At 42.1% G+C, this 27,083-nt stretch overlaps 1 protein-coding gene across 2 annotated transcripts in view; it reads left to right on the top strand.

Annotated features, from left to right (window-relative positions):
• gramd4a (GRAM domain containing 4a) overlaps positions 1-27,083 on the top strand; it is a 158,272-nt gene that overhangs the window by 34,046 nt on the left and 97,143 nt on the right. For both annotated transcript variants that reach the window (XM_078553353.1, XM_078553355.1), the window contains exon 3: positions 20,030-20,150. In XM_078553353.1, the coding sequence (XP_078409479.1) occupies positions 20,030-20,150 (121 nt within the window). The remainder of the gene's footprint in view (positions 1-20,029; positions 20,151-27,083) is intronic.

Genomic DNA, 27,083 nt, shown 5'->3' with positions numbered 1-27,083 from the left:
CCGAAAACTTAGAACTCTACTGGAATCATAGAAACTTAAAGCACAGAAGATGCTTATTTGGCCAGTCTTGCTGTACCAGCTCTTTTGAAAAAGCTGTCCAATTTATTCAAACACCCCAGCTTATTCCCCACAATCCTGAAAATTAGCCCACTTCAAGTGCATGTCCAATTGTCTTTTAAAAGTTTTTTAGAGAATCTGATCCACCACCCTTTCAGGTAATGCATTCCAGACATTAACACACCTCTTGAAGAAATTTGTCCTCAATTCCCCCTTTAGATCTTTTGCCAATTATCTTAAACCTCTAACCTCTTTTTGCCCAAAAAATTGCCAGAGAAAATAGCTTTTTCCCTCCTTGCTCCATCAAAACTCCTCAGAATTTGAATTGGGTCTCCCTTTAACTTCTCTGTTTTAAGATGAATAAACCCAGCTTCTCCAATCTCTCCACATAACTGAACTGCCTTATCCCTAGTGTAATCTTAGTAAACCGCCACTGTACCCTCTCCCCAGCGCCTTGCCATTCTTCTACAGTGTGTTGCACAGAAATGTACACAGTGATCCAGCTGAGGCCTAGGCAGTTAAGGTTAGAATGACTTTGTTTTTGTATTCAATGACCCTATTTACAAAGCCAAAGATCCCATAAGCTTTCTTAACTACTTTATCAACTTATCTTGCAACCCTTGAAGATTTTTGAATATGCAAACCCATGTCCCTCTCTTATACACCCTCAAAATAGTACCATTTAAATTATATCATCACTTCACACATACCTGCACTAAATTCTATCTGCATGTCTCCCCCCATTTCACCAATCTATGTCCTCCTGCAGTCTATTACTATCATGCTCATATTATGTTGCCAAGTTTTGTTTTGTAAATTTGTACTCCCTATACACAAGACCAGGTGATTTGTATCCAATGAGAAATACAGTGGTCCCAATACTGATTCCTGAGGGACCCTATGGCATCCTTCCTCCCAGTCAGAAAAACTGCTTCCTACCTCTTAGCCACTTACAAACCAAAATCACCAAACAAGTTTGTTATGAGGTACTTTATCAAATGTCTTTTGAAAGTCCATGTAAGACAGCATCTACAGTACAACCTTCGTCAACACTCTGATATTTCATCAAAGAACTCAATTATGTTAGACATGATTTATTGTTAACAAATTCATGATGGCTGTCTCTTTTTAACGCCATGCTTTTCCAAATGAGTATTAATTTTGTCCTTGAAGGTCTCTGGTCGTTTTTCCACCAATGGTGTTAGACTGGCCTGTAGTTAGGTTTATGCCTTTTTTTTTTGAAGTTTATTTTGGCAATCCTGGACTTTGAGCCAAGCTTCTGAACCCCACATTGTATACATTGCTTTATTTCACAGAAAACAGGAACACAAAAATATGTAGGATTGGAAAAGACTATTGCACTTTATCGGCCATGCCTAAATATTATTCCCTTTTCATCCACTCCCTCACTATTGTTGTAAGTTTAGTTTACATATTTATCACCTCACTGATTGCTTTTTCCAAGGCACTGGCTGCCAATCCCTTCTATTGTACAATTAAGGATTAAGATGCAGGATTGGCCTAGAGAGTCTTCACCATATAGCCATTCCATCGAAGGAGTATCAAGTGCTTCTTCACGTTGATCGAAGGTAGGAAATAAGCTGGTAAGCTACAACAGGCTACTTTTGATCTCTACAGTGGTAGTCCCCTCATCAACATGGCTAAGAGCGTGCCAGGCTTTTCCACTAAGGGCATCACCTAACATATCTTATTACCTTGTCCTCATTACTTCAGATGTACACTTAGGAAAGAGAGGATGCTAATCCAACTAATAAGTCCCAAGCTGATACAGACTAAGTACTTGAGTGTATTTATCCAGTTTTAAAATTTCAGCCTCCTATAAGTGCAATAAAGCATTGCAAATTATTATTTCTAACATTTGAAACATTTTAAGTAAGCTTATTAAATTATAAACAAAAACAGAATTACCTGGAAAAACTCAGCAGGTCTGGCAGCATCGGTGGAGAAGAAAACAGTTGACGTTTTGAGTCCTCATGACCCTTCGGCAGAACTGAAGGATAGTTAGGAGAGAGGTGAAATATAAGCTGGTCTAAGGTGGGGGGCGGGGGGAGAGAGAAGTTGAGGGTGAGGTGGTTGTGGGGATAAGCAAGCAGTGATAGGAGCAGATAATCAAAAGATGTCACAGACAAAAGGATCAAAGAGGTGTTGAAGGTGGTGATATTATCTAAGAAAAGTGCTAATTAAGAATGGATGGCAGGATACTCAAGGTACAGCTCTAGTGGGGGTGGGGTGGAAAGACTAGCAAAGTATTAGTTGTAGATTTAAAAATAATGGAAATAGGTGGGAAAAGAAGAATCTATATAAATTATTGAAAATGATTGATTATTCCCTTCACCCCCCCGGCGGCATTCCGTAGGGATCGTTCCCTCCGGGACACCCTGGTTCACTCCTCCATCACCCCCTACTCCTCAACCCCCACCTATGGCACCTCCCCATGCCCACGCAGAAGATGCAACACCTGCCCCTTCACTTCCTCTCTCCTCACTGTCCAAGGGCCCAAACACTCCTTTCAAGTGAAGCAGCATTTCACTTGCATTTCCCCTAACTTAGTCTACTGCATTCGTGCTCCCAATGCGGTCTCCTCTACATTGGAGAGACCAAACGCAAACTGGGCGACCGCTTTGCAGAACACCTGCGGTGTGTCCGCAAGAAAGACCCAAACCTCCCTGTCGCTTGCCATTTTAACACTCCACCCTGTTCTCTTGCCCACATATCTGTCCTTGGCTTGCTGCATTGTTCCAGTGAAGCCCAACGCAAACTGGAGAAACAGCACCTCATCTTCCGACTAGGCACTTTACAGCCTTCCGGGCTGAATATTGAATTCAACAACTTTAGATCTTAAACTCCCCCTCCCCCCATCCCCACCCCGTTTCTTCCCCCTCCCTTTTTTTTTTCAATAATTTATATAGATTCTTCTTTTCCCACCTATTTCCATTATTTTTAAATCTACAACTAATACTTTGTTAGTCTTTCCACCCCACCCCCACTAGAGCTGTACCTTGAGTATCCTGCCATCCATTCTTAATTAGCACTTTTCTTAGATAATATCACCACCTTCAACACCTCTTTGATCCTTTTGTCTGTGACATCTTTTGATTATCTGCTCCTATCACTGCTTGCTTATCCCCACAACCACCCCACCCTCAACTTCTCTCTCCCCCCGCCCCCCACCTTAGACCAGCTTATATTTCACCCCTCTCCTAACTATACTTCAGTTCTGCCGAAGGGTCATGAGGACTCGAAACGTCAACTGTTTTCTTCTCCACCAATGCTGCCACACCTGCTGAGTTTTTCCAGGTAATTCTGTTTTTGTTTTGGATTTCCAGCATTCGCAGTAGCTTTTAGCTTTTTGTTCTTATTAAATTATACTTGGGTAAAGTAATTTTAAAGTGCAGGAGCTGCTTCATTGATTTTCCTCAAAGAACTCTTCCGTCTCGGAAATCTGCTTAGGTGCTGTTAGCCAAGTCAGGCTCATGATCTATAGACTCCCATCCAAACCTTTCTGTAATTGGGCACATTGTACTCTTTTCTGAACAGTACTCATTAGTATTCATGAGAGCTACCACAGGGTACAGAGGGATTTAAGTATTTTTCTTGTCTTGTCAGAACCAAAGCTAAAATTTCCCTTTCAAGTAAACCTTATGGATCTCTTGGGCATTTGCAGTTTACACCTACTCATAGTTATAAATATTTCTGGAGCTATAAATATTTCTGGTGCAGTAAGAGATCCTTTAAATTTCAACTAACCAGACAGAAAAAAACTGGCTAATTATTAGACGGGAAACAAATCAAATCACTTTTCCCACGATCTAAAACTAAGCTTACCTTTATTCCTGCTGACACTTGGGATTTATCCATTCTGGAAATATTGCTCTGGTACATGCTTCCATGTGTGAATTTTGAACAGATTGGTATGCAGTATATTAGTGCCAGAGAATGGAATAATTTCTATTTTAGAGATCAAGCATGCTTATGCCTGATGCACCATGGTTTGACACAAAAAATAATTCCCTCCCCTGGCCCAACAAAAGTACCTTGAAAAAGCATACCAAGGTGAAGTTTTCCCATTTGGATGACCAGTTATATTGAAGCTTCTCTACTAATCGGGCAATTTTATATTATGGGCCCATGGGTTTTACACTGGCTCTTAACCACCAGCAGACAAAAACTGTTTGTATTCCATGGGGTGAATTTGAAACTAGATCCCAGATGTGAATTCACTGTAACCCTCAGTGCCCCACTGAAAAAAAAAACAAATGTAAATGAAGGTCTAAGCACTGCAGCTTAGGACTCCATCGTATTTCAGCAAAGAATGGATAAACTTAACTATTGAATAAGCCATGCAAAGTTTGACTTTAAAAGCACATGGATTATAGGAGGGTGGCAAGACTAGAGATTGTAAAATGGCGAGAATGATGCACAGACGAGCAATTTTTTTTGTACTTCAGATGCAACATGAAAGAGATTACAGCAGCAATTAACATAATAGCATAAACAAAAGAGAGCAAGATTTAAAATAAGTGGTAATAATAGTTTTGCTATCAGAGAACAACCTTTTTATGCCTGAAAATGTGGAGGCAGTTTCAATCATGGCTTTTAAGGAATTGAATAAGCACTAGGAGAAAAAAAAATTGCAATGTTACAGGGTAAAGGCAGGGGAGTAGGTCTAACTGAGTTGGGCACAGACATAACAGACCAAATGATGACCTGTGCTATCACCGTTCTGATTCATCATTACATTAATTTAGGGGAGATGGTGGCATAGTGGTAATGTCAAAGGTAAAAGCAAAATACTGTGGATGCTGGAAATCTGGAACAAAAAAAATTGCTGGAAAAACTCAGCAGGCCTGACAGCATCCGTGGAGAGAAAGACACGAGTTAATGTTTCGAGTCTGTATGACTCTTCTTCAGAACTAGTTTCTGGACTAGTAATCCAGAGGCCCAGGCTAATGCTCTGGGAACATAGGTTCAGATGCTACAATGGTGACTGGTGAAATTTGAATTCAATTAATAAATCTGGAATATAAAGCTATCTCAGTAATGGTACCATGAAACTATCATTGATTGTTGTAAAAATCCATCTGGTTCACTAATGCCCTTTGAGGAAGGAAATATGCTATCCTTCCCTTGTCTTGCCTACATGTGAATTCAGATCCACTCTTAACTGTTCTCTGAAATGGCCTAGCAAGCCAATCAGTTCAAGGGCAATTCAGGATGGGCAACAAATGCTGGCTTTGCCATTGATGCCCACATCCCATGAAAAAATAAATAAAATTACATTGTTTGCCTCTCAAACCCTTTCTTTGAGGCCAAGAAGTATATCTACTAGCATAATAAAATGTGACAGAATTTGTAAGGGAATTGTTGCTCATGCCCTGATTCATGCAAAGTCCTGCTCACCCATTTCCCCTGTGCTCAGCGATCCATATCCACTCCCGATTAAGCACCACCACAATTTTAAAATTCGCACCCTTATTTTCAAATTCCCCCCATGACATCGGTAGTATTGTGGTAATGTTATTTGTTGAATCTGTAACCAAAAGGTCTGGACTAATACTCTGGAGACTTAAAATCCACTAATTAATAAAACAATTGGAATAAAGAGCTAGTCTCATTAATAACGCTCATGAGTCTACCGGATTGTTGTAAAAGCCTATCTGATTCACTAATCTCCTTCAGGGGAGGAAATCTGCTGCCCTTTGCCATGGTTCTGGTGTCACATGTAAGGATTCTGGCTATGTGGTTGATTTTTTAATTGCCCTCTGAAATGGCCTAGCAAGCTAATCAGTTGTGTCAAACCGCTATAGAAAAATCAATTGAGAATAAAACTGGCTGGGTGATGTGGCATAGAGAAAGGCAAACCCTGCCCAGTTGACGCTGCAAATTCCTCCACAGTAACATCTGGAGACTTGTGTTTAAAAACTTAGAGAACTGTCCCACAAATCACTCCCTACAGACTATGCCCCAAACTTCTCCATCACCATCACTGGGTATGTTTTCTCCCATCAGTAGAACAGATCCACTAGAGGTAGCGACACAGTGGTATATAGTCAGGAGGGAGTGGCCCTGAGACACCACATTGACTTTGGACTTGTGAAATCTCAAGGCACCAAGTTGAACACAAGCAAGGAAGCCTCCTGTTAATTGCCATTTGCCGTTTGCTGCCCTCCTCACTTGGAAGAAAAACTGGGGTATCAAGGGTACAGAATGTAGACTGGGTGTGGACTTCTATGTCCATCACCAAAAGTGACTCATTAACAACACTACTGACCAAAATGGCTGAGTCCTGAAGGACATATTTGCCAGACTGAGCCTGTGGCAGGTGGTGAGAGAATCAACAAGTGAAAAACCTACTTGAACTTCTCGCCAATGTACCTCTACAGATGTATCTTTTCATGACAGTATTGGTAAGAGTGACCACCACACAGTCCTTGTGGAGACAATGTCCCATCTTTACAATGTGGCACAACCACAGTGCTAAATGGGATAGACTCAGAACAGAACCAGCAGCTCAAAAATGGGCATCCATGAGGTGCCGTGGGCCATCAGCAGCAGCAGAATTACTTCCAACCTGAATCTGCAATCTCATGGCCTGGCATATCCCTCACTCTACCAATGTCATCAAGTCAGGAGATTAACCCTGGTTCAATGAGGAGTATCAGAAAGCATACCAGGAACAACACCAACCTGGTGAAGCTACAATATAGGGCTACATGCATGCTAACCAGCAGAAGCAGCATGCTACGGATGGAGCCAAATGATTCCACACCCATTGGATCAGATCAAGCTCTGCAGTGGACAGTTAAACAACTAAGAGGAGGAGGCAGCTTTGCAAAGATCCCCATTCTTGGTGATGGCAGAACCTAGCTCATCAGTGCAAAAGATAAAACTGAAGTATTTGCAGCTGTCTTCAGAACTGTCACGTGGATGATCCATCCCTGTCTTCTTCTGAGATTACCATCATCATGGATGTGAGTCTTCAGACAATTCGATTCACTTGATATGAGATTAAGAAATGGCTAAAGGCATTGGATACAACAAAGGTTATGGACCCTGACATTTCCAATTAAGCAAGGTGGCTTTTCTATCATGAGCACTGCCAACCTTTTAAGTGCCTCCCATTTAGAACCATAGAAAAGCTACAGCACTGAAAGAGGCCATTCAGCCCATCATGCCTGCGCCGGCCAAAAAAGTAAAAATAAAAAAAAACTAGCTGCCCATTTTAATCCCACCTTCCAGACCTGGTCCGTAGCCTTACAGGTTACAGCATTTTAGGTGCAGATCCAGGTGCCTTTTCAATGAGCCAAGGGTTTCTGCCTCCACCAACAAACCAAGCAGTGATTTCCAAACACCCAACACCCTCTGGGTGAAGAAGCTTTTCCTCATGTCCCCTCTAATCGTTCTACCAATCACCTTAAATTTGTGCCCCCTGGTAATTGACCTCTCTGCTGGGGGAAACCGGGTTTATGCTATCCAAAATATTCCCCTCTTATAACTATAAATCCAAAATGCACTTTTCAAACTTGTGCTTAGAAGGAGCCCCTTCCAGCCATTATGTCAAGAATCTGTTTGTGTTCTGATCATTTACTTTGTATTCTAAGCGATCTTCGTTTCAACGCTTTTTTTAATATATAGAATATATAGCACAGAAATAGATTATTTGGTCGAAATAGTCTGTGCCAGTACTTGCCCTTTGCACAATACTTTTTCCACACACTACCTAATCTCAAGTCTTTCAGCATACCGTTCTACTTGTTTTTCTTCTGTCCAATTTCCTTTTGAAAGCATCTAAGCTATTTGCTTCTATTAATTCCTGTTGTAGTGAGTTTCACATTGTAACCATTTTCTAAATAAATAAATCTCTTCTTATTTCCCTGTTTTACTTATTAGAAGCTATATTGTATTTGTAGCCCCTAGCTTTGGATTCCCCCACATGTGGAAACATTCTCTCCAAATCTTCCCTGTCCAATTCATTCTTAACTTTAAAGACCTCTATGAGGTCACCTCCTAAGTCTTCTCCTTTCTGAAGAAAAAAAACTCCAGCCAATTTGATCTTTCCTGATAGCAGTAATCTCCTTGTGCTGGTACTATCCTTTTAAATCTTTTTTTTGCACTTTCTCTAGTGCTTCTCAGCCCTTTATATAATATGGAGACCAGAACTGTGCACGATACTCAAGTGTGGCTGGACTGGGATCCCATTGCAAGTTAAACATAACTTCACTACTTTTGAATTCTGTACCCCTAGAAATAAATTCCAGTCCTTTATTACCAATTGGAATTGCATTGCTAACCTCTGAGACTGCTTTGAATGATTTGTATTCCTAGATCCTTTTGCTCTTCTAACCCATTTCAGTTTTTAAAACATTTTCTTGATGTTTCTATTGTTCCTATCAAAGTGCATAATCTCATATTGATTAATGTTAAAAATCATTTGCCATTTATCTGCCCAGTCTGCAAGCTTTCTAATGTCGTCATGTATTATGTTCCATTCTCCCCGAATGTTAGCTATATCCTAATTTTGGTATCAACTGTAAATTTTGAGATTGTTACTTGTTTCTGTGTCCAAATCATTAGTGTAAATTATTAATAACAGTGGTCCTAGCATTGGATCCCTTTGGAACATTGTTCTAATCCAGAAAGGCAGCTGGTAAAGATAGAACTGGAGCCTGTCCTTTTATACACACTTAAGTTTTTATTTACAGAGATACACATTGCAAACATGCACATCCTAACCCAACAGCAATAGTTTCAGTCTGTTCCTACTTAAAGGAGGTCTCCTTCTTGCACTGTAGGACATTCTTTCTCCAGTACTTGATTGTTTGTTTTTTTCTTATTTGTTCGTTAGATGTCAGCATCGCTGGTAAAGCCATCATTTGTTGCCCAAAACTAATTACCCTGGAGCAGTTGGTGGTGAACTGCCTCCTTGAACCGCTGTGGCCCATGTAGTGTAGGTACAACCACAGTGTTGTTAAGGAGGGAGTTCCAGGATTTTGACCAGTGATGCTCAAGGAATGGTGACATAGGTGTGTGACTTGGAGGGGAACTTGAATGTGGTGGTTGCGTTTGCTGTCCTTGTACTTCTAGGTAGTAGATGTCATGATAATAGTTGATTGTGGTAGTGGACTCCAATTTTAGAAAGTTTATGGTACTCTGTATTCAATAGGGAGTCACCTGACCTGGGGTTTGACGGTCAGATAGCACACGTTGGAGCATGTCTTGATAGAATTCAGTTACTGCAGATATGTGTTTATGTTAGTAAAATGTGTTATCAATAGAGTTAGCTCAGCTACAATGTCGACAGCCTGTGTGCATCATTGAAACAAAAAACAAGATATGGTGTTAGAAGTAAACTAAATGCAACAATGTGAGTTCTGAAACCACCAACAGAGCTCAGTTTGGAAGGAAGCCTTGCTGAAAACTGGAGGAGGTTCCGGCAGCAATTTGAGCTGTACCTCAGTGATGGGCAGTGATTGAAAAAGGCCCTCTTTACACTAAGACTGTACACTCAGGTACAGTCTTCCATCTTTCTTCACATAGCGGGGGAAGAATCCCTCAAAGTCTATAACACATTCACGTTTGAAAGTGACGAGAAACCAAATTACTTGAAAGAAATAATGTAAAAATTCAAAGCCTACTGCAGCCTTAAGAAAAACATCATGTGTGAAAGATATCAATTTTTTTTACATGCACGCAAGGCAGTGACATTAGTCAGTACATAACTGAGCTGAGAAAACGAGCTAAGCCAAGTGAATTTGGAGAGCTTGAAGAATAACTCATCCGAGGTAGAATAATTTGTGGACTTGCAGATGATACTCCGAGAACAGCTTTTGAGAAAAGTTGATCTTGCGCTGGAGAAAGTAATAAATATCTGCAGAGCGGCAGAGACACAAATGCCAGATTAAACAGATGACAGAAGATGATAAGCAACACACGATCAAGCACCTAGATGCAGTTAAACAGAAACAACCCCTGGATAGAACAAATAGACAGTCTTAGTGTAAAGAGGACAAAACTTACATTAAAACATTTAAATGCAGCCGATGCGGAACAGAGCATTTGTCACGTAGTTGTCCAGCCTACAGAAAGCAGTGTAAGAACTGTGATAACTAAATTACTTCGCTAAGATGTGTAAATCGAAGAACGTGCCACAATTGCAGATGATGACACAGACACTGAAACTGAACTTTTCGTTGGTGCAGTAGCAACAGATTCCAAGGAGTTCCACCAGGATCAGTGGGCTCCAGATCACATCCAGCTTTGGCCCACATATGAATTCCAAAGGTGAGGTGAGGAGAGAGTAACAACAAATTCCGAAGAAGACGAATGGAAGGTTGACTTAAGCATTGCCAACATTAAGGTGAATTTCAAGCTTGACACAGGTGCACAAACAAATGTCATCCCATAAGCCTGTATCGTAAGCTAAGCAAAGAGAAACAGCTAACTGAAACAAAAGTGAAGCTGCCTACTTATACGGGTGAAAAAACTGCAGTAGAAGGCAAGTGCACACTTAAAGTGAACTACAAGAAACAGTCTCAAGCACTTCCATTCATAGAAAACTGGAGAAAACTGACGCAAAACCCATTCTTGGAATCAAAGCTTGTGAAAATCTGAAGCTAATCAAGAGAATAATGACTCACGATTGATGACATCCTCAGCGAGAATAAAGATGTGTTCCAGGGGATTGGTTGCTTAAAAGGAGAACACATCATCAAGATTCATGAAACTCTGATACCCAAAATACACCCGCTCAGGAAAATACCAGTAATGCTGAGACTGACTGAAAGCAGAGTTGGGCAGAATGGAGAAACTTCGCATCAAGAAAATTGAAGAACTGACAAAGTTGGTTAATCCAACTGTACTTGTAGAAAAATCAGATGGGAATCAGTGAGTGTCTGGTTCCCAGAAACCTAAACCAGACAGTACAAAGAGATCATTACCAGCTGCCCACAGTAGAAGAGATCACGTGTAAGCTAGCTGATGCTAAATACTGTTCAGTCTTGGATGTGAGTTCAGGCTTCTGGCAGGTGGAGCTGGATGAACGCGGCTCCTATCTCTGTACCTTCAACACACCGTACAGGCGATACAGGTTTTTATGCTTGCCTTTTGGTATTAATTCAGCTCTGGAGGTGTACCACAGAACAGTGAAGCAGCTGTTTGAAGGGTTAGAGAACATGGAAACCTATATCAATGATGTGTTGGTCTGGGGAGCCTCACGAGAAGAACATGGCCATAGACTGAGGCAAGTGCTGGCCATAGCTAGAGAAAGGAACCTCAAGTTGAAGAAGGAAAAGTGCAAAATGGGCCTTCATGAAATCAAGTACTTGGGACATGTGCTAACAAGTGAGGGACTGAAGCCGGACCTGAGTAAAATCGAAGCAGCCGTGAACATACCACCCCCAGAATGTAAGAAAGAATTGGAGAGGTTTTTGGGAATGGTGACCTATCTTGGGAAATTCATTCCGAACATGTCAGACCTGACAGCACCTCTCAGAGAACTTCTACAAAATGACGTCGAATGGCATTGGGAACAAAGTCACCAGGAAGCTTTGACCAGTATGAAGAGAACACTGACCCAGGCACCAGTGTTAAAGTATTGTGATGTCAGTCAGCCAGTCAAGATCTCAGTGGACGCTTCAAAGATTGGTCTGGGAGCTGGCCTCTTGCAAAATGAGGCACCAGTGGCATACACTTCATAGGCAATGACTGAAACACAGCAGCGGTATGTTTAAATAGAGAAATGCTAGCAATTGTGTTTGGCCTAGAATGTTTCCACCAGTTTGTTTATGGCAAAGACGTGGAGATAGAGTCTGATCATAAGCCTTTGGAAGCTATACTTAAAACCCCTGAACTGTGCACCACCAAGAATTCAAAGATTACTAATGCATCTGCAGAAGTACCAGGTCAGAGTTAAATACAAACCAGGCAAGGAAATGTACATTGCGGACACACTGTCACGTGCATACCTACCCATCATGGAGGAAGAGGATAAAGAAATTGAAGCACAGGTTCACATGTTGACAAAGAACTTATCCAGTTTGGTTGCAGCCATAGATGAGATCAGGGAAGCGGCCAAGAACGACACCACCCTGAGAAAACTGCAGCAGATTGTGCAAACTGGTTGGCCCACACATCGGAGTGGAGCCTCTCCTGCTGTACAAGAGTACTGAAACTTCGTGATGAACTTCATGTAGCAGAAGGAATATTTTTCAAGGCAGAAAAGATCATAAATCCCGCAACACTGAGGAAAGAAATGGTGCAGCGCAAACATGAAAGCCACTTCGGCATTGAAACAGGCAGGAGAAGAGATCCAGATGTGATGTATTGGCCTGGAATGGGAGCTCAAATTGGTGAAAAGTTGAATGTGTGTGCAATGTGCCAAAAGTCCAGTCAGTCTCAGAAAGAACCACTTCAACTACAGTGTTCCGGAAAGGTCTTGGCAGAAAATTGGAGTGGACTTATTCACATTTCACAACAGAGAGTACTCTATTAGCAGTTGAGTATTATGCAAAGTTTTTTGAGTCTGTGCTGCTAAGAAATGACAGTAAGAGCATCACTGTAATAAATCATTTAAAATCAATTTCTTCTCGCTATGGCATGCCTAAAGTGCTCATCTCAGATGATGGTACACAATTCTTAGGCTCTGAGTTTCGCGAATTTGCACAGGACTGGGAGTTTTGTCACACTACGTCAAGTCCCAAATATCCATAATCCAACGAATGGTGGAATGTACCATGCAGACCTTAACACACCTGTTGAAGAAGGCAGAGGTGGACAGAAGAGATCCTTACCCGGCTCTGCTAGATTTCAGGAATACTCCATTAGAGGACATCAGATCAACTCCAGCACAGTTCCTGATGGGGAGAACACTAAGAACTAAGCTTCCAACTATGTCCCAACTTTTTTTTCCACTGCCAGTGAGCTACAACGTGCAGGACCTGCTCAAACTGAGACAGCAGAAGCAATCCCTGACCTCTGCCTGACCTGAATATGGGAGAGACGGTGAGGATTCGGCATGAAGGGATCTGGAATCCTGCTGTTGTCACAGTAATCACAGGAGAACCAAGGTCTTACATAGTGCAGACTCCAAACGGACAGGAGAAACCGGAAATTCTTACAGAAAACAAATGAAGTGCAACCCTGCTCTGAACCAGAAAGTGCAGCTGAAGATCAAAAACCAGAATGCACCAGTGAAGCAACAGATAACCAGACAAAGCCTGAGAGTCCTGACAACTATCCAAGGGGTGATAGTGACACAGAGCTGGAGCAGGCCCCTTGTCCTTCAAAATCACCTCTGTCACCATTCAGAACATCCAGTGGAAGAATTGGGAAAAGACCACAGAGATACAGAGATGAGTAAGAGACAAAACAGGCTGATCAAAACCGAGTGAGAAAGAATAGATAAGAGACTTTGTGCACTTGAGTTGTATAAAATGTTGATTTTTTTTTTACAAAAAAAGGAAATGTTATGATAATAGCTGATTTGTGGCAGTGGACTCCAATATTAGATACTATGCAGTACGCTGTACTAGATAGGGGGTCACATGACCTGGGGTTTGAAGGTCAGAAAGCACATGTTGGAGCCTGTCTTGATAGAATTCAGTTACTGCAGATATATGTTTATGTTAGTAAAATATGTTATCAGTAAAGTTAGCTCAGCAACAATGTTGGTAACCTGTGTACATCATTGAATCAAAAAAATAAGACAGTAGAGGCCATGGATTAAAATTACTGTTAAAGCCTTGATGGCAGCCACTGTGTGCTAGTGGTTGGGGAAACAAATGCACAAGGTGGTGGATAGGTTGCCAATCACATCGACACCATGCACAATGTAGCCGAACTTCTTGAGAGTTGTGGGAGCTGCACTCATCCTCCAGGCAAGTGGAGATTATCCCATCACACTCCTGACTTGTGCCTTGTAGATGTTAAAGAGGCTTTGGAGATTCAAACGGTGAGTTGCTTGCCACAGAATACCCAACTGTTAACGTGCTCTTGTAGCCACAGCATTTACGTGGCTGTTTCAGGTAAGCTTCTGAATTGAAGGAAATTTTTAATTTATCCAGAACTTGGAGTAGTTTTGTGATTCTAACATGGCCGTCTTACTCAAATGTCTGCCTACATTGCTGGAGCCATATGCTGCTGCATTATTTTATACTGCTGTCACTGAAGTCAGGGTTGCCATTAGATGCAGCATTGTAAGGGTGAAGGACGTTATTTTATTGTATTCATATTTTTGTGGGTTGTGATATCTTTTTTAGTATTACGGTTCTTTGCAACAGGTTGTATTTTATACTTTTTCCTGACATTCTTGGAAAAACTTTCTTTCTTAAAACTACAAATCATTGTGCATTTTGAATGAGAAAGATGAAAGAGGATGATGAACATGACTTGACCTCAGCAAGAATTGGGTTATAGTGAGGGAGAGTTTGTCCATTGTTGGTCTCGCTCTCTTGACCTGACCTATCTTGGTCCAGTGGCAAGCCGAGTCTAGATGGCTGGATATAGATCCAGATGCAGTGGTTGACCAGGACGTCTTCTGTGTCTTGCTGAGCTCTACACATTCTGCAATATGGGGTACTGACCCTCCTTCAAGTCCATTGGACCTTAGATTAATCTCATTGTCCAGCCTGCCGGACTCGGTCTTCGCATGTCAGGGTAAACAAATCTCTAAGTCTCTGAGGGTGTTTTGCCACTCTCATCTGGTTTGGCCCGCTTGCCAAAGTGGTTTACCGGGTAATGGCCACTGTCACATGCTAACAACTACTTGGAGATGCAGGTGGAGCTGGGTGAAGGTGAGGACCAATACAGGATGACTCACTCTAAGGAGTGCAACGAGCCTGCCTGTGAGAGGCGCTACTCCTCCCTTGCACCTTTTTGAATTTGTTGCTTGAACAGTAAATGCTGTGTGATTTGAACTGTTCTTTAATAGTTCCATTATATTTAACTATGAAGAGCATTTTCACACTATTTCTTCTAATGTGCAACTCCATACTTTGTCTTTTGAATTGATATTTGAACCATTCCTTAATAAGTAGTATTGTAAAGTTTATAATTGCTAGTTGGATCTGAAAGATTGAAGTCTTGCAATTCAGAAAGTAAAAATAATCAATTCACCGTTTACTTCCAGCTTTCTTCTTGTTTGTCACAATTAGTGCTTGTGGTTTATTTTTCTGGAATTTGGTTGAAGTGTGGCTGTGTGGGCGAGATTGGTTCATTACAATTCGTGCTTTATAATTAGCGTAATGATGGCTGTACTCCTCCCAATGAGACATACATTTGCAGTACTGGATATTTTGAATGGTGGTATTTTGTAATAACTTTTGCAGAACACAGTATTAATCTCTGAAATGTAAATCTTGCTGTAATATATTAAAAGTCTTTTATCCAGTTAACTGTCTATAACTTTGTCGCACTCACATTTTTGCTTTAACACCTGATCAACTGGTTCAAACTAAACAGCATCAATTCACAACTGAGTGTAAAAATCAAAGGCCAAGGAATAGTTAGAAAATTTGGCAACAAGAAATAGCTAACATATTCATGCCACCTGCCTATTTCCAGCTCTGTAATATGGCCTAACTTTGGCCCTGTCTCAGCTCATCAGCTGCTAAAACTCTCATTCATGCTTTCATTACACCTAGACTTGACAATTCTAATGCACTCCTGCCTGGTCTCCCACATTCTATACTCCGTAAACTTGAGTTCATCCAAAAACCAGCTGCCGTGTCATAACTAGCACCAAGCCCCATTCCCCTATCACCCATGTGCTCGCTGACCTACATTGGCCTACTCCTGGTCAAGCAACGCCTGGACTTCAAAATTCTCTAACTACTTTTTCAAATCCCTCCATGTCCTCACCCCTCCTTATCTCTGTAATCTCCTCCAGTCTCTCAAGATATCTGCACTCCTAATTTTGGCCTCTTGCGCATTTCCAATTGTAATTACTCCACCATTGGTGGCCATAGCTTCAGTTACCTCAGTCCCAACCTCTGGAATTCCCTCCCTACACCTCTCTGCCTCTCTTTCCTCATTTTAAGATGCTTCTTAAAAACTTTTTGACCAAGGTTTTGGTCATTTGACCTAACATCCTATGTGGCTCAGTGTCATACTTGTTTTATAATGCTCTTATGACGCGCTTGGGATGTTTCATTGCATTAAGGTGCTATATAAATATAAGTTGTTGTTGAAAATAGTCAATCCTGAGAAAACAGAATAAGTGAACACATTGAAACAGCAAATAACATGATTATATTAACCACTAAATTGTATTTTATAACTTTTAATATGTTCGGGAACGTTTGTACATGATGCTTGGATTTGTTAGTCTTTCCCAAGCCTAAAATCTAACCAGAAGGTAGACCCTCTTACTTAAGCATATGCAAATTGCATAATTTCCCATGATACTTCAAAAGCATTTAGTCAGCTGAATTGTTCTCTGCAGCCACATGCAGGTGTTCTGAAGATTGCGTTGCCTCCCTGGTGCCTGGGTTGGAGGTATCTTGTCATGGCTGGGTAAGAACTTGGATGGGAGGGGAAGGATCCAGTTACTGTGGCCTATGTAGGAGGCATCATCATAGATTGAACTAAAAATGAAGTTCTGCGGAGGGAGTTTGAGGAGATGGGCTGTAAATTAATAAGCAGAACCTCGAGGGGAATAATCTCTAGATTACTACTTGAACCGCACGTGAATTGGCATAGGGTCAAGCAGAACAGCAGTTGAACAGAGTGGTGGGGGTGGAAGTGGTTTTGGTTCATGGGGCTCTGCCATCGGTATTGAGGAAATAGGAAACTCTTCTGTTTGGACAGGCTGCACTTAAACGGGGCTGCCATCAGTGTCCTGGCAAATTCAATAACTAGGGCTACAGATAGTGTTTCAAATGAAAAATGGTTGGTGGATAGGGGTCAGATGAGGGAAATTTAGATATCCACGGAGTTGTGTTGGCATCCGTCCGTCTACAAGAGACGATTGACATGTAGCAAACGATCCATTCCGGTGGGTTGTCTTCAGTTGGTGCACCTTTGCAGATGGCTGTGGTGGCCAATCCTTGAGATGCAGGTTCTGCCATAAGTGCCACACATGAAGCTGCCATGTGATGTGAGTTGTTTCCGGCATTGTTGCCTGTTGCCAAGCTGCAGTAGTCACTGGTTATTGTGGTAATTCATGCTAGCCCACAGGAGTTGTCGCCATTTCCCTCTTTTGCCAGCTAGCAACTCTCAGGTGTGATAGTCGATGTATAGGGCCTACATGTCACACTTGCAAGCATCCTTAAAGCAGAGCCTTGGACACCCCCACTGTTTATTTGGCTCCAGTTACCTGAACATACAGAATGTGGGCCTGATCCACTGAAACCGCCTCTTTAATTAATGCTACCACACTTGGAAGCTCTGCCTTTGAGAGGACTGCCGCATTTGTGATTGTACCTGGGCTGGACAAAATCATAATGAGCCATAGACAGCGAAGGTGGAAATTAATGAGCTTCTTTTCCTGGTAGCTGTAAGTCACCCATGTATCACTGACTTACAGCAAGTTGTTGAGAACACAGGCCGTACACCATCAGCTTCGTCCTAAGGGTCGGCTTGATTTATCCTATGCGTGTGTTTTGAGTTGGCCAAAAGTGGTAGCTGCTTTATTTGTGTGTTTATTGCGACCTGCATCAAGGGACAGAAGATTGCCTGTCACTATGGACTCAAAGTAGCAGAATTTGCTAACCACTTCCAGTGGGGGAGTGTTTAATGTAATCAGGGACAGAATGCGCAACCCCTTGTTCCTTGACCATGATTTTCTTGCTGCTTATTGTCAGGGAGAACATGTTACTGGCGTGAGAGAGACAACCCATGAGTCTTTGTAGCTGAGTTTCCTTGTGGGTGACTAGCGCAGCATTATCAGCGTAGAGGGTTCCCTGATCAGGACGTGATGTGTTTTTATCTTTGCTTTCAGTATTGAAAGATTGTAGAGCTTGCCCTCTGACCTAGTGTGCAAGTAGACGACTTTCAAATCTACAGGGAAGGCAAGGTCAGGGCTGTGGAGGAGAAGATACCAAACTGCATTGGGGCTAGGAACAAGAAATATGAAATTGGAGTGTAGAAGCTTCTAAAAGTATGTAAAAAGGAAGACAGTAGCAAAAGTAAACGTTTGTCCCTTTAGAGGTTGAGATGGGAGAAATTATATCAGGGAATAAAGAAATGGCAAAGATGCTAAACGAATATTTTTTTCTGTCTTTGCAGTGGAAGACACTGAAAGCATACTAAAAATAGTGGGAACCAAGAGGCTAATGAGTGAGGAATCAAAAATAATTAACATCAGTAGAGGACAAGCGCTATAGAAATCCCCGAGACCTAATGGCCTACATCCTAGGATTCGAAAAGAGATGGCTAGAGATGGTGGATGCATGGTTATGATATTTCAAAATTCCCTAGATTCTAGAATTGCTCAGTGCATGGGAAAGTAGCAAATGTAACACCGCTATTCGGGAAAAGAGAAGGAGAGAGAGAAAAAACAGAGAACTACAGGCTAGTTACCCTGACATTAGTCGTCAGGAAAATGCCAGAATCTATTATTAAGAAGATGTTAACAAGGCACTTACAAAATCATAATATGATTAGGCAGAGTCAACATGGTTTTGTAAAAGGGAAATCATGACTGACAAATGTATTAGAGTTTTTTGAGGATGTAACTGACAGTTTAGCCAAAGTGGAACCAATGGATGTAGTATATATGGATTTCCAAAAGACAGTCAACAAGGTGCCATGTAAAAAATTATTGCAAAAAGACAAATTGGTTTGGGGGTAATATATTAGCACAGATAGTGGATTGGTTAACAGACAGAAAGCAGAGAGTAGGGATAAATAGGGCATTTTCAAGTTGGCAGGCTATTGCTAATGGGGAGCTGCTAGGATACAGTGCTGGAACCTCAGCTATTTACAATCTGTATCAATGATTTAGATGAAGGTAATGAGAGTAATGTATTTAACGTTTGGTGATGACCCAGAGCTAGATGAGACAGTAAGCTGGAGGACACAAAGAAGCCACAAAGGGATAAGGTTAAGTGTAGGTAATAAATTGGCAGATGGAGTATAATATGGGAAAATGCGAGATTATTCACTTTGGTAGGAAGAATGGAAAAGCAGAATATTTTTAAATGGTGAGAAACTTTTATATGTTGTTCAGGAATCAGGGTGTCCTCATACAAGAAACACAGTAAGTTAGCCTGCAGATTCAACAGGCAAATCAGAAAGCTTGGACTTTTGTTACAAGGGAGCTTGAGCGCAAGAGTAAGGAAATATTGCTACAATTGTACAGGGCTTTGGTGAGACCACATCTGGTGGACTGTGCACAGTTTTGGTCTCCTTATCTGAAGAAGGATATACTTGGCTTGGAGGCAATGCAGTACAGGTTTGCCAGATTAGTTTTTGAGATGAGGAGTTTGGCCTATAAAGAGAGGTTGAGTAGAATGGCACTATAATCTCTGGAATTTAAAATAATTAGATTGATTTTATGGAAACATGTAAGATTCTGAGGGGACTTGACAGGATAGATGCTGAGTGGTTGTTTCCCCTGGCCGGAAATTTAGAATTAGGGGACGTGGTCTCAGGGTAAAGGGCTGATCATTTAAATCTGAGATTAGGAGGAATTTATTCACTCAAAGTATTGAGGCTCCTTGGAATTCTCTACCCCAGAGGGCTGTGGATGCACAGTAGTTGAGTTCTGGATAAATTAGCTAGAAAGAATATTGTGTATTGAACAATTGTCTGCATCTTATTGATTCACTTTTTAAAGGAAATCAGCTGATGGAAGTAGTCTCTTTTATGTATTAAGCTGTATCAGCAAAACTTCTTGGGTTGCAGCATTCAGCCAGTTGAATCACAGTCTCAAGTACTGTCCAGTTTATGACTGATTCATGCATGTTGTTTTTGGTAGATTTCTTTCCTGTAAGAATTTTCATTTTTGTTTCAGGCAGGCCCAGGGGCATCGATTATGGCTTCAGGAATTCAAGATTTTAACAGGACAGAATCTGAACGACTTAATGAAATTAAGGGACATCTTGAAATTGCGCTGTTAGAAAAGCATTTTTTACGTAAGTATTTTGTAAGGTACACATTATGTGACAGTTAAGTTGTTGTACATATATTTTGTGTACTTGAAATAGATCAAATTAACTAGGTGGAAGAAAACTGTTAGAATTCTATCGTAAAAGAAGTTTAAACAAAATATAAATCCTAATATTTTCTGAAAACCTTTGAGATATTTTTGCAAACCTATATGAGAATCTTTTTGCTGACTGTTTTTTAGTATCGTATTTTCGGCTGCTGCATCGCACCATTATTTTTACACCAATACTTTGTGCTGCTCTGAATCTGTTTCTTGTTGCATCATCTTGATCGAGTGCTGTTCATTTCATTTTGTAAAATGAGGAAAAGAATGTTTTTAGCAAGCTAGATAGTTGCTTCTGTTACTGATGTGTTTTTGAGTTCTAAATCAACGATGTACTGTAGTCATTTCAGTACTACTTCACATCACCTTTCACCACATCATCATCTATTTCATAGGTTTTCAAACTAAACTGCTCCGACTCTAAAGGGGGCTAGAAGGGCATCTCTTACTCAATCTGTTATTACAGTTCTGTATTTGCTTGGCATAAATTTCTGTTTTTGAATCTATTTCTTATTTTTTTACAATAGCAGCGTTGTTTTTTTCTATAGCTGAGTCTGGCTTTCTGCCTTTGAGAAATTAACGCTGTGGAGAAGCCCAGAATAGTATCAACATTTACATTTAACTCAGGAATGTCAATATTTACATGGAGCTCTTTGCATGGAAAATGTCAGATAAGATTGTCCTATATACGTTATCCATGAGATTTTTTTTCGTTCTTCCTCCTCTTCCAAACGTTACTTTGATGGATTCTGAGCAGGCAAAATGCTGAGCACTTGGAAATGCCATCATGGCATTGCAGATGGGCTGTGCCACATGTGATCTCCTATTTCTGTGTTGAATATAGCCTATTATCTGCACGCATAATGCAGTTAATTTTTTTCTCCTTTGGATTGGGAGAAAGTATTTTGGCTCTGCCATGCAAGATTATTTTAGATCGGACATAGATTAACAATATCAAATATTCTATTAACCTGGATTGACAAGTTTTATTTGCTTTCTTATTCCTGAGCCTTTGGGTACTTGGGTGTGACCACTTCTGTACAGCACTGCAAATCTTTGGGACAGAAATAAGAAAGAAAAGCTATGCACTTCAAGTCTTTTGGAAACACCAAAGACCAATCCTGCACTACTTAGGTGGCTATTGAAAAGAACAAATAAAGCAGCTATTAAAAGCAAAGTACAAATGCACAAATCAGAAGTTGATATTTGCATAGGTCAAGTAGAGTCATAGTCATAAAGTCACAGAGGTCTGTAGCACAGAAAAAGGCCCTTCGGCCCATCGAGTCTGGGCCTGTCAAAGTACCTCACTATTCTAACCCCATTTTCCAGCACTAGGCCGATTGCCTTGTATGTCATGGCATTGCAAGTGCATATCCAAATACTTCTTAAATGTTTTGAGGGTATCTTCCTCTTCCACCCTTTCAGGTAGTGAGTTCCAGATTCTCACCACCCACTGGGTGAAAAAATTCTTCCTCACATCTCCTCTAAACCTCCTGCCCCTTACCTAAAATTATGCCCCCTGGTTATTGATCCCTCCACCAAGGGGAAAAGTTCCTTCCTATCTACCCTATCTATGCCCTTCATAATTTTATACACTTCAATCATGTCCCCCCTCAATCTCCTGCTCCAGAGAAAATAACCCCAGTCTATCCAATCTCTCCTTATAATTAAAACTCTCCAGCCCAGGCAACATCCTGGTAAATCTCTTCTGCACTCTCTCCAGTGCAATCACATCCTTCCAAAATGCAGATTCCAGAACTGCACACAATACTCTAGTTGTGGCCTAACCAGCATTTTATACAGTTCCAGTATAACCTCAACAAAAACAGAATTAACTGGAAAAACTCAGCAGGTCTGGCAGCATCGGTGGAGAAGAAAAGAGTCGACGTTTCGGGTCCACATGACCCGTCAACAGAACTGAAGTATAGTTAGGAGAGGGGTGAAATATAAGCTGGTTTAAGGTGGGGGGGCGGGGGGAGAGAAGTTGAGGGTGGGGTGGTTGTAGGGACAAGCAAGCAGTGATAGGAGCAGATAATCAAAAGATGTCACAGACAAAAGGATCAAAGAGGTGTTGAAGGTGGTGATATTATCTAAGAAAAGTGCTAATTAAGAATGGATGGCAGGACACTCAAGGTACAGCTCTAGTGGGAGGTTTGGGTCATTTATCCATTACAAGCCTACCGACTCCCACAACTACCTCGACTACAGCTCCTCACACCCCGCTTCCTGTAAGGACTCCATCCCATTCTCTCAGTTCCTTCGCCTCCGTCGCATCTGTTCTGATGACGCTACCTTCAAAAACAGTTCCTCTGACATGTCCTCCTTCTTCCTTAACCAAGGTTTTCCACCCACGGTCGTTGACAGGGCCCTCAACCGTGTCTGGCCCATCTCCCGCGCATCCACCCTCACGCCTTCTCCTCCCTCCCAGAAACATGATAGGGTCCCCCTTGTCCTCACTTATCACCCTACCAGCCTCCGCATTCAAGGGATCATCCTCCGCCATTTCCGCCAACTCCAGCATGATGCCACCACCAAACACATCTTCCCTTCACCCCCCCGGCGGCATTCGGTAGGGATCGTTCCCTCCGGGACACCCTGGTCCACTCCTCCATCACCCCCTACTCCTCAACCTCCACCTATGGCACCTCCCCATGCCCACGCAGAAGATGCAACACCTGCCCCTTCACTTCCTCTCTCCTCACCGTCCAAGGGCCCAAACACTCCTTTCAAGTGAAGCAGCATTTCCCCTAACTTAGTCTACTGCATTCGTTGCTCCCAATGCGGTCTCCTCTACATTGGAGAGACCAAACGCAAGCTTGGCGACCGCTTTGCAGAACACCTGCGGTGTGTCCGCAAGAAAGACCCAAACCTCCCTGTCGCTTGCCATTTTAACACACCACCCTGCTCTCTTGCCCACATGTCTGTCCTTGGCTTGCTGCATTGTTCCAGTGAAGCCCAACGCAAACTGGAGGAACAGCACCTCATCTTCCGACTAGGCACTTTACAGCCTTCCGGGCTGAATATTGAATTCAACAACTTTAGATCTTAAACTCCCCCTCCCCCCCCATCCCCACCCCGTTTCCTCCCCCTCCCTTTTTTTTTCAATAATTTATATAGATTTTTCTTTTCCCACCTATTTCCATTATTTTTAAATCTACAACTAATACCTTGTCAGTCTTTCCACCCCACCCCCACTAGAGCTGTACCTTGAGTGTCCTGCCATCCATTCTTAATTAGCACTTCTCTTAGATAATATCACCACCTTCAACACCTCTTTGATCCTTTTGTCTGTGACATCTTTTGATTATCTGCTCCTATCACTGCTTGCTTGTCCCTACAACCACCCCATCCTCAACTTCTCTCCCCCCGCCCCCCCACCTTAAACCAGCTTATATTTCACCCCTCTCCTAACTATACTTCAGTTCTGTTGAAGGGTCATGTGGACCCGAAACGTCAACTGTTTTCTTCTCCACCGATGCTGCCAGACCTGCTGAGTTTTTCCAGTTAATTCTGTTTTTGTTTTGGATTTCCAGCATCCGCAGTAGTTTTTTGTTTTTACCCAGTATAACCTCCCTGCTCTTATATACTATGCCTCGGCTAATAAAGGCAAGTATCCGATATGCCTTCTTACCAACCTTATCTACCTGTTCCACTACCTTAAGGGACCGGTGGACATGCACACCAAGGTCCCTCTGATCCTCGGCACTTCCCAGGGTCCTACCATTTATCGTGTATTCCCATGCCTTGTTTGTCCTGCCCAAGTGCATCACCTCATACTTATCCGGATTAAATTCCATTTGCCATTGATCAGCCCGTCTATATGCTCCTGTAATCTAAGGCTATCCTCCTTGTTATTTACCACTCCACCAATTTTCGTGTCATCCGCGAACTTACTGATCAACCCTCCTACATTCAAGTCTAAATCGTTTTATATATACCACAAACAGCAAGGGGCCCAACACTGATCCCTGTGGAACCCCATAGGCATCCAGTCACAAAAACACCCCTCGATCATTACCTTCTGCTTCCTGCCACTCAGCCAATTTGGGATCCAATATGCCAAATTGCCTTTAATCCCATGGGCCTTTACCTTCGTTATCGGTCTCCCATGCGGGACCTTATCAAAAGCCTTGCTGAAGTCCAAGTAGACTATGTCAAATGCATTGCCCTCACCTACATAACTGGTTACCTCTTTGAAAAATTCAATCAAATTGGTCAGACATGACCTGCCCTAAACAAAACCATGCTGACTGTCCTTGATTAATCCCTGCCTCTCCAAGTGTAGATTAATTCTGTCCCTGAGAATTGCTTCCAATAGTTTCCCCACCACTGAGGTTAGACTGACTGGCCTGCAGTTCCCTGGTTTATCTCTTCCTCCCTTGAATAACGGTACCACATTGGCTGTCCTCCAGTCCTCTGGCACCTCTCCTGTGGCCAGAGAGGCATTGAAAATTATTGCCAGTGCCCCTGCTATCTCCTCCCTTGCCTCACTCAACAGCCTGGGATACATTTCATCCAGGCCTGGAGATTTATCTAATTTTAAGCCTGCCAAACCACTTAGAACCTCCTCCCTTTCTATGCTAATTTATTCAATTATATCACACCCCTTCTGCCTGATTTCCATACCCACATCATGCCCCTCACATGAACACCGACACAAAGTGTTCATTTAGAACCCTACCAATGTCTTCTGGCTCCACACACACATTACCACTACGGTCCTTAATGGGTCCTACTCTTTCCCTAGTTATCCTCTTACTCTTAATGTACTTATAAAATAACTTTGGATTTTCCTTTATTCTACCTGCCAATGTTTTTTCATGCCCCTTTTTGCTCTCCCAATTTCCTTTTTAAGTTCCCCCCCTACACATTCTATACTCCTCTAGGGCTTCTGCTGTTTTGAGCCCTCGGTATCTGCCATAAGCCTCCCTTTTTCTCTTTATCCAATCCTGTATATCCCTCAAAATCCAGGATTCCCTGGATTTGTTGGTCCCACCCTTTGCCTTTACTGGAATATGTTGGCCCTATACTCTCTCTGTTTCTTTCTTGAATGAGTCCCACTGCTCTGACGCAGATTTACCTAAAAGTAGCTGCTCCCAGTCCACTCTGGCTAAATCATATCTGATCTTATTAAAATCGGCCTTCCCCCAATTTAGAACTCTGATTTCTGGCCCATCCTTGTCTTTTTCCACAACAACCTTGAATCTAACGGAGTTATGATCACTATCTGCAAAATGCTCCCACACTGATACCTCTACCACTTGCCTGGCTTCATTTCCTAAAATTAAGTCCAGGACCACTCCCTCTCTTGTAGGACCTCCTACATACTGGCTTAAAAAGCTCTCCTGGATGCATTTTAAGAATTCTGCTCCTTCTAAACCTATCTCACTTTGAATAACCCAGTTAATGTTGGGAAAGTTGAAATCCCCCACTGTTACTACCCTATTATTTTGTACTTGTAGCTGTGGTTATGGTCCTTTTGATATTAACCCATATATCATGATTTGGGAATTTGGATATTTCTCTCCATTAGTAAATTTGGAAATGACTATGATTTCAGTTTTGTGTTTTTAAAAAAAAAAAAAAATTCTGAGTTTGCATAGGTTTAAAAAGCTATAAATCGCAGCGCTAAGTTAGAGTAGAGCTTCAGGTGTTAATGAGTCAGGCATTCAAGAGGGCTACACAATGACTGAAAACATTGAGCATTTTGTTAACTCACCTCAAGTGGTTTGCAAAACTTCACATCCACTGTGGTGAGAACAGTTCAATTCATAAGCGTATCCCCTAAGAAGCTAGCTAAGAATGTACTTTTGGAACAGGGGGTAGTCAATTTGCTTGACAGACTGGTGAACAAATCCTCACATGGGAAAGGTATCTGAGACACTGCCCCTCTGCTTTTTAAAAAAAATCATTCACGGGATGTGGGCTTTGCTGGCTGAGCCGCATTTATTGCCCATCTCTAGTTGCCCTTGAGAAGGTGGTGGTGAGCTGCCTTCTTGAACCGCTACAGTCCATGTGGTGTAGGTGCAGCCACATTGCTGTTAGGAAGGGAGTTCCAGGATTTTGACCCAGTGACAGTAAAGGAACGACGATATATTTCCAAGTCAAGATGGTGATTGATTTGGTGGGGAACTTCCAGGTGGTGGTGTTCCCATCTATCTGCTGCCCTTGTCCTTCTAGATTGGAGTGGTTGTGCATTTGGAAGGTGCTGTTGAAGGAGCCTTGGTGAATTCCTGCAGTGCCTCTTGTAGACGGTAGACTGTGTGTTGGTGGTGGAGGGAGTGAATGCTTGTGGATGTGGTGCCAGTCGAGTGAACTGCTTTGCCCTGGGCGGTGTCAAGCTTCTTGAGTGTTGTGGGAGCTGCACTCATCCAGGCCAATGGAGACTATTCCGTCACACTTCTGACTTGTGCCTTGTAGATGGTGGACAGGCTTTGGGGAGTCAACAGGTGAGTTACTCGTCGCACGATTCCTAGCCTCTGACCTGCTCTAGTAGCCACAGTAATTATATGGCTAGCTCAGTTCAGTTTCTGGTCAGTGGTAACCCCCAGGATGTTGATAGTTGGGGGTTCAGTGATGGTAATGCCATTGAACATCAAGGGGTGATGATTGGATTCTCTCTTGTTGGAGATGGTCATTGCCTGACGCTTGTGTGGCGTGAATGTTACTTGCCACTTGTCAGCCCAAGCCTGGACATTGTCTAGGTCTTGCTGCATTTGGACATGCACTGCTTCAGTTTCTGAAGCGAATGGTGCTGAACATTGTGCAGTCATCATTGAACATCCCCACTTCTGACCTTCTGACCTTCCTAGAATCAGGATTAAAAAGATAGCGAAAAAACCCCATGTTTGGGGCC

The sequence above is a fragment of the Cetorhinus maximus genome, chromosome 12 (genome assembly GCF_964194155.1).
Source record: "Cetorhinus maximus chromosome 12, sCetMax3.hap1.1, whole genome shotgun sequence".
NCBI lineage: Eukaryota > Metazoa > Chordata > Chondrichthyes > Lamniformes > Cetorhinidae > Cetorhinus > Cetorhinus maximus.
This window is presented reverse-complemented; position numbering and strand designations above follow the sequence as displayed.